Genomic DNA, 13,469 nt, shown 5'->3' on the forward strand with positions numbered 1-13,469 from the left:
TCTTAGAGGAAATGCTTTAGTTTTTCACCATTGAGAATAATAGTATGTGAGTTTATGTGATTGTAATATAGTTAGGGATTTTATTTTTCAAGTGTTACTACTGTTAAATGCCCCATTTCCATCTGTAGAATGATAGCTTTCGTAAGCTCATTAAGTGTGTACATTTGATTTCCACAATGTTGTAGGCAGAATAATACCCCTATCCCCACAAAGATGTCCATGTCCTAATCCCCAGAGCATTTTTATGTGTTACCTTGGCAAAAGGGGCTTTGCAGATATGATTAAAGTTATGGATCATGAGATGGGAAGATGAAACAGTATTATATGGGCTCAATTTTTTGTTGACTATGATGGCTACTCCATTTCTTCTAAGGGGCTCTTGCCCGCAGTAGTAGTAGTCATAATGGTCATCTGAGTTAAATTCACCTAATGCAGTCCATTTTAGTTCACTGATTGCTAAAATGTCGACGTTCACTCTTGCCATCTCCTGTTTGATCACTTCTAATTTGCCTTGATTCGTGGACCTAACAGTCCAGGTTCCTGTGCAGTATTGCTCTTTACAGCATTGGACTTTACTTCCATCACTAGTCACATCTACAGCTGGATGTTGGTTTTGGTTTGGCTCTGTCCCTTCATTCCTTCTGGAGTTATTTCTCTACTGTTCTCCTATAGCATATTGGGCACCTACTAACCTGGGGAGTTCATCTTGCAGTGTCCTTTCTTTTTCCTTTTCATACTGTTCATGAAGTTCTCAAGCCAAGAGTATTGAAGTGGTTGCCATTCCCTCCTCCAGTGGACCACGTTTTGTCAGAACTCTTCACCATGACCCATCCATCTTGGGTGGCCCTACATGGCATGGCTCATAGTTTCATTGAGTTAGACAAGGCTGTGGTCCATGTGATCAGATTGGTTAGTTTTCTGTGAATGTGGTTTTCATTCTGTCTTCCCTCGATAGAGAAGGATAAGCGGCTTACGGAAGGTTCCTGATGGGAGAGACTGACTGAGGGGGAAACTGGGTCTTGTTCTGATGGGCAGGCGGGGGCCATGTTCCCTTCCTGTTGTTTGACCTGAGACCAAACTATGGTGGAGGTAATGAAGATAAAGGTGACCTCCTTCAGAAGGTCCCATGCACACGCTGCTGCACTCAGTTCCCCCATCCCTGCAGCAGACCACCGACCCATGCCTCCGCCAGAGAATCCTGGACACTTACAGGTAAGTCTTGGTCATTCTCTTGTGGGAGATCATGGCATCTGGTCCCATCATTTCCTGGCAAATAGATGGGAAAACAATGAAAACAGTGAGAGACTTTTATTTTCCTGGGCTCCACAATCACTGTGGATGGTGACTGTAGCCATGAAATTAAAAGACGCTTGCTCCTTGGAAGAAAAGTTACGACCAACCTAGACAGCATATTAAAAAGCAGAGACATTACTTTGCCAACAAAGGTCCGTCTAGTCAAATCTATGGTTTTTCCAGTAATCATGTATGAATATGAGAGATGGACTATAAAGAAAGCCGAGCACTGAAGAATTGATGCTTTTGAACTGTGGTGTTGGAGGATAGTCTTGAGTCCCTTGGACTGCAAGGAGATTAAACCAGTCAATCCTAAAGGAAATCCTGAATATTCATTGGAAGGACTGATGCTGAAGCTGAAACTCCAATAGTTTGGCCACCTGATGCAAAGAACTGACTCATTGGAAAAGACCCTGCTACTAGGAAAGATTGAAGACAGGAGGAGAAGGGGACAAGAGAGGATGAGATGGTTGGAAGTCATCACCAACTTGATGGATGTGAGTTTGAGCAAGCTCCAGGAGTTGGTGCTGGACAGGGAAGCCTGGTGTGCTGCAGTCCATGGGGTAGTAAAGAGTTGGACACAACTGAACTGAAAGTAAGAGGGAGATGTGACTATGGATTATGAGTCAGAGATATGCGCCCTTTGTAGATGGAGGAAGGGATCCAAGGAATTCTGGCAGTCTCTAGGAGATGGAAAAGCAAGCAAAGTGATTCTCTTCCTAGAACCTCCAGAAAGGAATGCAGCCTGCCAACACCTTGATTTTAGCCCAGGAACACTTAGGGTATATCACTGTGGTTTTGATACACATTTCTTTGTTGGCCAATGACACTGTTGATATTTTAAAACAAAAAGAAATGATGCAGCCCCTTCTACCTTTCTGTTATCTGTCCTGTATTACATAGTGCAAAAATGATGTTGTAGTTGGACTCTTAAACAAAGGAAAAGTGACAGATTATAGATCTGTTGTAATTATTAATCTGTGTCATTATTGCCATCATCCCTCAATTTTAGCTCTTATGATCTAAGAAAGTAAAACCTAATGTGATAGTATGATGAAGTTCTGGAAAAGTACTCTGAGGAGTAATTAATTGAAAGAATATTCACATAGTTACTTGATTTTGCTGCCCTTGTTACTTTATGATTATTTTTTTGGTATGTTTATTAGCTTAACAGATGAATGAACAGAGACTCTTAACATAGTAAAGACCTGTTCATTTATCTTTAAATATTTAAACTTCTATTACCTGAATGCTAGGATGTTTGGAGAGTAAAACTGGAACTGATAATTAGAACTGTCTTATATGGAACATTCTGCCTTGTTATCTGGAATAATTATGGCTTTTCTGCATTGAGTAGAGATTATATGAGATAATATTTGATTTTAATTTTAAGATTCATGTGTGTGAAATAATCATGATTAAAAGTAGATTCATGTGCCCTCAGTATGTTGTGGGGTTTCTTTTCTACATTTCAAATCCAATTGCCATCTTTATCCTCACAGTTACTTAGCAGCCTGGATATCTAGGTATCATGCTTTCATTACAATTCCAGTATCTTTCCTACCTCCTTTGTTATTTTAGTAATGTGTTTGCTACTGTCCTTGATTCTTTTATCTTCTCGCCCATCTGAACTCTTTCTTTTTCCATTCCTTCCTGAGGGTCACCAGTGTCACATGTAAGTGTGTTCCTTTGAGAATTGTGTTTTCCAGTTTCGTTAGGCATTTTCTCCATACCCATCTTTAAGGTGAATGTAGTTTTACATCAACTTTGATCATTATTAAGAGTATAAATTATGACTGATATATAGGCATACTTTGAATTTTAGAACACTAGTTTTGATTAAAGTTTTGAGCAGTATGTGACTTTATTTTTATGCTTCACCTTAGTTGCCCTTTCCAAATTTATAAATAATTATACATTTAATTATTTGTTCTGAACCCAAATGGACAGAGGCTGTCCCGTTCACCACTATGTGCTGGTTACCTACTACGGTAGGTACTTGGTGGATATTTCACCAATGAGTTCTTTTCCACTGTTGCTCTGTATCAGAAGCTTAGTATACTTTGAAAGAGTCTTTTCCCTAGCCTTTTATGGTTAAGAAGGAAATTAGTTTGTTTCTGCTTGTATGTATTAATCATATTTCATTGGTGAAACTATAGAATTACTCGAAAGACAGCCTTCCCTTTAAGTATCTTGTTATTTAGACATTTTCTCTGCATTTTTTTTTTTTAATGTAGAAACTTTTCACTTGCTTTTAGGCAAGGAAATTACTTTTGAAGAAAATATAAATTAGCTTACCCGTGTTCCTTTTGAAGTTACTTTAAAATTGATGTTTGTACTTTTTGGCATATTTTCTAATAGCTTTAATGTTACTTGAAAGCTTTCATATTTTCTTTTCGTTTTCTTTACACTCTGTGTCATCTAGTGACTTTTCATCTTTTATACAAGTGCCAAAGGGACTTGTAGGGACTATCTTTCCATACTCTTATACACAATGTATCATCTTCTACTCTCTTTGAAGTTGTCAGATCTTTTTTTCTGTCTCATACATTTTTATATTGTTTTATGTATCTCCTTTTTTGGAAAGATAAATGCAGTAAAATGTCAAAGTACTTTTTAGCAGCTTTGACTGAAGCCATATTTTTTTCAGAATTCACCTTTTCTTATAGATCATTATTCTAGAAATAGACTTAAACACGTTATTAATCTGTTTTCCATTTTACTTCACAAATCAGTAGTCTAAGTGGTGAGCTTCATTTGAAAGATAATCAAATATCTGAGAGTTTGCTTTCGTTTGATTTTAAAATAGTTTTACACATACACATATGTTTTACATCTGTGGTATAGTCTGTTTAACAGAGAAACTTTAAAAATCTGGAATGTGTTTTTCATACATACAATTTTTAGATGCTAGTTTAGTAGAAATAATAGAAGCATTGGATTCAGCCCTATTGAAATGACTAAAGGCAACTAGGCATTCATTGCCCAAGTCTTAATTTATTTGTTATCTTTATGCTAATCAGATCAGATCAGATCAGTCGCTCAGTCCTGTCTCTTTGAGACCACATGAATTGCAGCACGCCAGGCCTCCCTGTCCATCACCAACTCCCGGAGTTCACTCAGACTCACGTCCATCGAGTCAGTGATGCCATCCAGCCATCTCATCCTCTGTCGTCCCCTTCTCCTCTTGCCCCCAATCCCTCCCAGCATCAGAGTCTTTTCCAATGAGTCAACTCTTCACATGAGGTGGCCAGAGTACTGGAGTTTCAGCTTCAGCATCATTCCTTCCAAAGAAATCCCAGGGCTGATCTCCTTCAGAATGGACTGGTTGGATCTCCTTGCAGTCCAAGGGACTCGCAAGAGTCTTCTCCAACACCACAGTTCAAAAGCATCAATTCTTCAGCGCTCAGCCTTCTTCACAGTCCAACTCTCACATCCATACATGACCACAGGAAAAACCATAGCCTTGACTAGACGGACCTTTGTTGGCAAAGTAATGTCTCTGCTTTTGAATATGCTATCTAGGTTGGTCATAACTTTCCTTCCAAGGAGTAAGCGTCTTTTAATTTCATGGCTGCATCACCATCTGCAGTGATTTTGGAGCCCCCAAAAATAAAGTGTTTATTTTTTCCCACTGTTTTTCCCACTGTTTCCCCATCTATTTCCCATGAAGTGATGGGACCAGATGCCATGATCTCCGTTTTCTGAATGTTGAGCTTTAAGCCAACTTTTTCACTCTCCACTTTCACTTTCATCAAGAGGCTTTTGAGTTCCTCTTCACTTTCTGCCATAAGGGTGGTGTCATCTGCATATCTGAGGTTATTGATATATCTCCCGGCAATCTTGATTCCAGCTTGTGTTTCTTCCAGTCCAGTTTTTCTCATGATGTACTCTGCATATAAGTTAAATAAACAGGGTGACAATATACAGCCTTGACGTACTCCTTTTCCTATTTGGAACCAGTCTGTTGTTCCATGTCCAGTTCTAACCGTTGCTTCCTGACCTGCATACAGATTTCTCAAGAGGCAGATCAGGTGGTCTGGTATTCCCATCTCTTTCAGAATTTTCCACAGTTTATTGTGATCCCCACAGTCAAGGGCTTTGGCATAGTCAATAAAGCAGAAATAGATGTTTTTCATTTTGATTAATTAATATAGTTCTGGGAAGAAAGGATTTTGTATGGGGGGCTTTAGATATCAGAGTTATTTTTGAGTTTATTATCAGACCCAAGGGGACCTCTGAAGTACTAAAGAGATAATAACAACTTGTGTGTCTATCATAGATCCTTAGAAGAAACCTAGGCAAAAAATTTTTTGGCGAACTAAACCATGCTTGACTCACTTGGAAGAGAGCCACGGTGGGTGTCCTTCAGTCAACTAATCTTATTCAGAAGCCACGGGCTGCTGCTGTGCTTTTGCCTTTTGGAAAGGCATCATTTTTGTTTATTTCCAGGTGTATGAAATAAAGAGAACAAGGTCTAGGCAGAGCTTCAGGATTTTCCTTATTTTGAATCTGCCATTACCTATGAGAAGGGTGTTACAGAAACATTTGTCATGTAAAATGTAGCTTTTATTTTACCTTTTTAGGCTTGTGGTTATTTTAATTTATAGTGTTAAGTGAAACAGGTCACGATATTCTTATTATTTTTCACCTGTTTTCCAAACCCAGTTAATATAAATTAGGTAAAAATAAACTCTAGTCAGTTGACAAGAAGGGAAAACACTCATTTTTGGTGATCACCATTCCATCTGTTGTATGCCTGTAGCCAACAGAAACAGATGGTGCTTTGTTCACACATTGTTTATGTATATAACGTTTTTCTTTTGAATATTTTATGAGTTTTAATATATGATTGTTTTTAATGTATTTTTTAATTGGAAAACAAATACTTATTTTTAAGGAAAAAAAAAATATGCTGTATATATATTTCATTGAAGCATTTTGAACAGCTGCAAGACAGCCCTGACATTTATTCCTCAGCATAAATCTGAAGCTGTTTTAGCCTGACAGAGGTTTTCAAGGTTTAATTGTCCTAATTAACATTGAATTTTGAATTTTGTTAATAAATAGCATTTTATCTTTTTATATATAAATTACATAGGAAGGCATTCTTCGTTTTGTCTAAACACTTGTGGCTTCTTTATTGTCATTTGTCATCAAAAAGGTGTGTCAGACTTAGAGAAATCAGTGTGCAAATGACTATGTGAAATCCATCTTAATGATATCAAAGATGTTGAGACACTGTCTTTTAGTTTTAAATTTAGTTCATTTGTGAAATGAATCATTCTAACCTTGGGAAAATAATCATACATCTGACTTAATTATAAATTAAAATAACCCAGAATTAAAATTTGTTAAGTTTATTAGTCTAAACAAGTGAAGTTATTGAAATATTTATTTATTTCAGATGGATGTGCTTTTAAAATGATGCCTATAGTTACAAGTGTTTTATTCTTTCCTAACTTAGATACATTGTCTCTAATATTATGCCACTCTTTGTGGGTGTTTTTATCACCTCCTGTTTTCAAGTAAATGTGTCAAAGACAGGTAGAGCCAGGTGATCTAAGCAGCTCAGATTGTCAGTTTTCCCTGAGCAAATAAAGTTCTTAAAAAAATTACAAAGAAAAAAATAGGAATGTGTTAAGATTTGGAATGATTTTCAGACTTCCATTTACTTTTAAGAGTGTAATAATTGAAAAGGAACCTCAATTTGGAAATAAAGTTTCAATCATTTGGAATGTCTAGATAATATATTTGTTCTAAGTTCTAAAGCACCTTCTTAAATATTTTTTTTTCCTTTTTCCGTGCACTATGTCCTCCCTTCTGCTTTATCTTGTTTCTAAAGTAGTGTCAGGCTCAATGTATACCATGAAATGACCACCTGGTTATGAATACTTATGTACATCTAAGATGGGGCAAGATCTTTGATTATTGAAACTTGTTGGATGAGGCAACCTTTTTTCTTTTCCTGTCATTTCTCCTTCTTTTTAACTCCCCTTATGTTTTTGATTCACTAGAGATACCATGTTTAACATATTTTGTCTGTTTTGTTTGTAGACTGGTGTGAATTGCAACAGTTGCTGGCACTTCATTAAAACTAGGGGGCAAAAACCCACTACTCTCAGTATTTTCTTGGTTTAGGGACTTGATATTGTGACGCATTCTGTTTGGATTAAATCCTCTTATTCTTACTTTTTGGAAATGCTAGTTTATATCATATTTGCTAAAGAAGCTTGCTCTAAATCACTTTGGTAATGGATCATGTCAGTCATTGTATGTATAGGGTACCAAATTGAGTAGAATATAGAGTCAGCTTGAGGTATTGGTCTCCACTCCTTTGGGTAGACTTGTCTCCTTTGTCTCATTTACTTTTTTCAAAATGTAAGAACTTTTCATTTAGACATAAGAGTGTTACAGTTTATTTAACTATCAAGGGAGAATAAGACATTTGCTTTCTTTTGATAGTTTTACTCATCTCTATGTGGAATTAAATTATTAATCTTGGATTTATCATGCAAGAAAAATCACTGAATTGAGAGTTGTGAGACCTGGGTTTGAAGTTCACCTTCGGTCAGTTATCAGCTGTGTGATCACAGCTGATCAAGTTACTTCCGTGACCTGCTTTCTCAGAACTCTAAGATGCTATAATTTCATGTTGCTAGTAACAACCTTGTTTTTCTGGCTAGAAATTGTTTATGTTGGTTTCTTGTATTTAGTTATTTAAAATTACTGCAGGAATACGTAAATGATTACCTTCTTGTAATATGTGCACTTAAGTTAAAATCACTTAGATAATTATAAATGTTTAGTCATTTAAAAATACTACTTTCATAAAATATAAAACAATTTATAAACGTAGAGATACGTAACTGTAGTTATGAGATAGGATCAGTGTGACATTATTTATACTTTATGATGGTAATTGCAGTATGGGTGATAGCTTACAGTGAATGACGTCGGACTTGTTATCTCCAAAGAAGATTTAGCTTCAGGACCAGGGACCAGGCTTGATCACTCAATAGCTTTTGTGTAGCAGAGTTTTATTAAAGTATAAAAAGTGAGAGAAAGTTTCTGACATAGACATCAGAAGGGGGAAGGATAGTGCCAGAAACTCACTAGTCTTATCAAGGCCTTATATACTTTTACTAGACCTGCTCCCACAACATACATCTTAAATTAACAAGATTAGAACTAACACTAGAAAGGTCTTAACAGACCCACTCCCACAATATATGTCTTAAGATAACAAGATTAGTCAGAATGTTCTTGTTAAGGAGAAACTTGGCCTTCAGCAAGATAGATTGTTATGTTGACTAAGACAAAGCTATGTAGGAAAAAAACCTTTGTCCTTTTCTCCTGCTTGAGAGCCCTGGACCCCTTTCTCTTTGAGGGCTCTGGACCCCTTCCTCCTTGAGGGCCCTGGACTCCTTACCAACCTACCTAAAGATTAGCTCTTCCATGGGTATATAAAGCTTCCAATTGATGGAATCAAACCAGAGGTTTGAAAGTTTGAAGTATTAATCAGAAATGGTAAAAATTATATATTTTTAAAAGAACTGAGAATATGAACTTGGAGCATTGACATGTATACTTTAAAAATTAATTCAGTGAGTAGATGATTCAAAAACTAGATGACTTAACAAAAGATGGGTTGAATGAAGAGAAATATAGAGATGTGTGAAGGCCGTTTGAACATTCTTTAGATGTTCAGAGAAGGCAATGGCACCCCACTCCAGTATTCTTTCCTGGAAAATCCTATGGACGGAGGAGCCTGGTAGGTTGCAGTCCATGGGATCGTGAAGAGTTAGACACGATTGAACGACTTCACTTTCACTTTTCACTTTCATGCATTGGAGAAGGAAATGGCAACCCACTCCAGTGTTTTTGCCTGGGGAATCCCAGGGACGGCCGAGCCTGGTGGGCTGCCGTCTATGGGGTCGCACAGAGTCAGACTTGACTGAAGCGACTTAGCAGTAGCAGCAGAACTAAAATAAGTAATTTGAATATTTTTCCTTTAACAGTGGTTATTAATTTTGATCACCTTATTGAAATGGCTGTATGCATAATTTTTGCAAATTGAAAATAGATTATTAGAGAAGGGAACAATAACTTACCCTTTTTGTCAGTGTTATCATTTGTATTATCTGGTGTATTCATTTGTAGTTTCAATCCAAATACTTATTTTATTTAAACAAATTTATTGAATTTCTATATAATATGCATTATATTAAGTTTAATTGGGTCTGAAAAGATGAATATGACATAGTCCTTACCAGTTTTGGGAGAAATTGTGTAGGGGGGCAGAATTTGAAGCATAAAAGGAAGGAATGTCATAGAGGGGAAAGATGACTATACAAAGAGCTAGCCAAAAGGTTTTAATTAGGACTTGGGTAAGTGTTGTCAGTATTAAAGGCTGTTTTCAAACTTTAATGTGTATATGACTTACTTGAGGATCTTGTGAAAAGACAAATTCTAATTCAGTATGTTGTTGTGGGCATGAGATTCTTCATTTCTAACTGCCAGTGGATGCCAGTGCTTATGAACCATGATTCATATTTTGAGAAGCAAGGCATAGTACTAATTCTTCGGAATTATAAATAGATGTATGTGTGCTCAGTCACTCAGTCATGTCTGGTGTGGACTGCATTTGAAACCTTTCCCTGGGTACAGTCTTACTTTTTCTTCCTAATTTCTTCTATAGTATAATCAAAATATACTGATTGAGAGTGTAAGTGTAAATGAATATGTTGTCTTTAAATTTACGTATTTTGAATGACTGATTATTTAACTCTTGGTCATCTGTTGTTGTTCAGTTGCTCAGGTGTGTCTGAAGACTTTGTGACCCCATGGACTGCAGCTGGCCAGGCTTCCCTGTCATTTACTGTGTCCCTGAGTTTGCTCAAACTCATACCCATTGAGTTGATGATACCATTCAACCATCTCATCCTCTGTTGCCCCCTTCTCCTCGAGAAGCAGATTAAACAGGATGTGGGTTCTAAATAACAAGTGACTTAGTACTGTGGCAAATTGAAATGACAGTAATTTAGAATTGTTTGGTCCCTATTGTAACTTGAGAATAATGTTCCTTGATCTCAGCAGTCAGACGAAGCAAGTTTTGAAAGTGGTGCCTCCTTTCTCTTCATTCTCTCTTAAGAACAGTGATCTTCACGTGAGAATTATAGATCTCCAGAGTCTGTGCTACATGGGTCGAGATTTTTAACATATGGACTGCAAATACTGTTGTACTTGTATTACTTTAAAACATACAAATGTTGTCTTTCACATGGTAAATGTGTTCTGAAATACAGGATATAAGTTTCAAGAGTTTTAAGTAAATAAGCTCAAGCCACCTGTACCATGTTTTAGTTCATTTTATTTTAACCAGGATTGGGAGACATCTGAGCCCTTTGCCTCCCTTGTTGCATAGCTGTTAAAAGTTGATTCTTGTTACTCTGACGTGTTTGTGCAGCACACAAACACACACACACACACACAGAGGCATGCAGTAGATGTATTGTGAGTCCAGGGTTAGCTCTAGCAGTCATACTTGATAAGTTATGAAAGTTTAAATGTTCTTCATAAATCATCATAGTATGACATCTGTGGTGTTCATAAATCTTCAAGCTAATTTTGTAGCTTATTTTTCTTATCAGATATCTGTTATTTAAAAGTAAAGCACTGTTACTATAGGCTGTACTTAATTTGTCATGTTTTTATTTTCTGATATAAATTGTAACAAAGTGTAATAGAGCAGTACTGTATTAATTAGGAATGCTGCTAACTTTCCAAGTGCTTAACCTAAGCAGTAAAAATTTATTTTTACTGTTAATTAAATATTGGATATTTTTGTGGATTTTTCTTTCTTTCTTTCTTTCTTTTTTTAGAGAACCAGAGGACGAAAACGAAGCTTCATTCCTGAGGAAGAAAAACATGAGGTTGGAATAAGTTAAGCATATTTTGCATAGTCTAAACTTTGAGAAACTTCCTTGCTTAAAATTATTTCTGTTTTCCTCGTATCCTGATTTTATATTTTGTTTCTTCCTTGTATGACAGGAAAGAGTTCCTAGAGAGAGAAGACAGAGGCAGTCTGTGTTACAAAAGAAGCCCAAGGCTGAAGATTTACGAACTGAATGTGCAACTTGCAAGGGAACTGGAGACAATGAAAATCTTGTCAGGTAAGCTGGATGCTGAGACTTTAGGGGATTAAGGTTCCATCCTAATCATTTTCTCATCGCAGATAAAATGGGGGGAAAAATCACAGTATAGGACCTTTCTTAAAATCTTGAGTGAAAAAAGTACTTCAGAAACAAATTTCATCCAATGTGCTACACATGGTTATTCTCTGGATTTAGATATAGTTAAGAGTGATAATCTGGATTTTGAACAAGAGAATTAATTTTCCCTTGACATGAGAAGTTGACTGTGTCCTATAGATAGAGGCCACAAAAATAATTTGATCTAAACTCTTTGCGCTAAGGTTATTATGTTTTATCTCATAAAGCAATAAAATTACTGAGTTTTGTTAGCATATAAAAGTTGATAAGTTTTTTAGCAGTAATGTTGACACGAGCTTTGTTAGTACTTTATCATTTTTCAAAAAAAATGTGTTAAATGCTTCTCTCTTATGAAATAAAGAAAGGTGAAAAGATGGCCTAGTTAGACATTTTTTGTTTTCTGTTTTGTTTTCTTGTTTCTTTGTTTTGTTTTGTTACTTTTTTTTTTTTTTTAAATCAGACATAATTCTAATCAGGAATCTCAGGTGATATGGCATAGTGGCTATTCCTGAGGGTCCAGAGACTGCTAATTTTAGCCATTTGCTGCCTCTCTTGCTGAGATGATGAAATTGCGCAAAGCTTTTAGTGAGATGAAGCAGTGGGTGGGTGAGAAAAAGGAGACCTTATCTAAAAAGAGGTATCCTCTTTCAAAGGACAGTGACACAAAGAATTTTTTAGTATGTTATGGGAACACTTTCTGGTTTCCTTCAAAAATTGTCTTTTGATAAACCCCTGACTAACTCATGGCATAGAAATTAAATGATTCAAAAATTATTAATGTGTATTAATACCTTTATAAGATTTTAAATATTTGCTTCCAAAATGATGTCATTTGTTTGTCATTAGAAGTATAATTTGCTTTTTTAAATTTCTTAAATTAGAGGCATGTGGTTTTAAATTTCACAACTTTATGCCGTCATTGAGGTAGAAAAAGAAAAAGTATAAATTCCAGTGAAGAAATACAGAGTGCTTCAGCAGACTTGAAAAAGTCTGTAATATTAAACAACTGTTTTTTGAAATAGTTTATGTAGAATATCATGAGAGCTTTCCTGGAGATTAAGCTTATTTAAGTTTGGGGTAAATTAGTTCTAGTATCAGAAGAGACCCATGAGTAATTCTCATCACAACATGATCTTCTGTTTTATATAAAAAAAGAAATCCCAAGCATAAGCATAACATACTGGAATGCGTAAAACAACAAATAAATAAAAGAAAAAACATAAAAGCACTCTTACATAATGAACAAAAATTCAGTCTAGAATTGAGAGTGGCATTGTGGGGCATGATCATTTTGAAGCAGTAGTTAAGAGAGCTGGTTATTCTTTTTATAACTATTAAAATCTATGTAAATATCTACCTCCTATTTATTTTCTTAAAATAGTAGGCTGATGCAGGACTTCTTGTATAGACTCTACATGTTTTTGTCAGGTTTTTATTTTAAATTATTTGGTGATACATTTGAAAAAAAAGAACCTAAGAAGTAAATACAATTTTCATCTTAAAAACCACTTTATAACAAGAGTGTCTCCAGGACATTGTTTTATAGTTGTCTTAAAAAAGAAAAAATAGGTATCACCTTTCTTTGGTTCTTGATAAACATTTTTATCTATTAGCCTTTCCTCTCATTTATTTAATCAGTTCCTATTATAAAATTTTCATCCTCACTTGCATTTTTATAACATTCCAGTGTCGGATTTTTGTGAAAGTCTTCTGAAGGTAAAGATATTTTTGTTACTCGAGAAATGATGGATATACAAATTTTCCTCCCTAGTTTTGCCTTGTTAACAAGATAATATCAGATTTTCTGCAAAGATTTTAGAGGTAATGAAGAGGGAATTAAATGTTTTATAAACATTATATATTAATAATGTTCTGAGAACAAAATAAGCTGGATATAAAGCC

General features: G+C 35.6%; 1 protein-coding gene across 10 annotated transcripts in view; it reads left to right on the forward strand.

Moving 5' to 3' along the window:
* PHF14 (PHD finger protein 14) overlaps positions 1-13,469 on the forward strand; it is a 199,117-nt gene that overhangs the window by 83,496 nt on the left and 102,152 nt on the right. For all 10 annotated transcript variants that reach the window (XR_011566179.1, XR_002180486.2, XR_011566178.1 and 7 more), the window contains exons 15-16: positions 11,178-11,228; positions 11,347-11,468. Coding sequence is in view for 6 of the 10 variants with exons in the window: in XM_019958462.2 (XP_019814021.2) it covers positions 11,178-11,228; positions 11,347-11,468 (173 nt within the window). In the remaining 4 variants the exon portion in view is untranslated. The remainder of the gene's footprint in view (positions 1-11,177; positions 11,229-11,346; positions 11,469-13,469) is intronic.

This window comes from Bos indicus, chromosome 4 (genome assembly GCF_029378745.1).
Source record: "Bos indicus isolate NIAB-ARS_2022 breed Sahiwal x Tharparkar chromosome 4, NIAB-ARS_B.indTharparkar_mat_pri_1.0, whole genome shotgun sequence".
Taxonomy (NCBI): Eukaryota; Metazoa; Chordata; class Mammalia; order Artiodactyla; family Bovidae; genus Bos; species Bos indicus.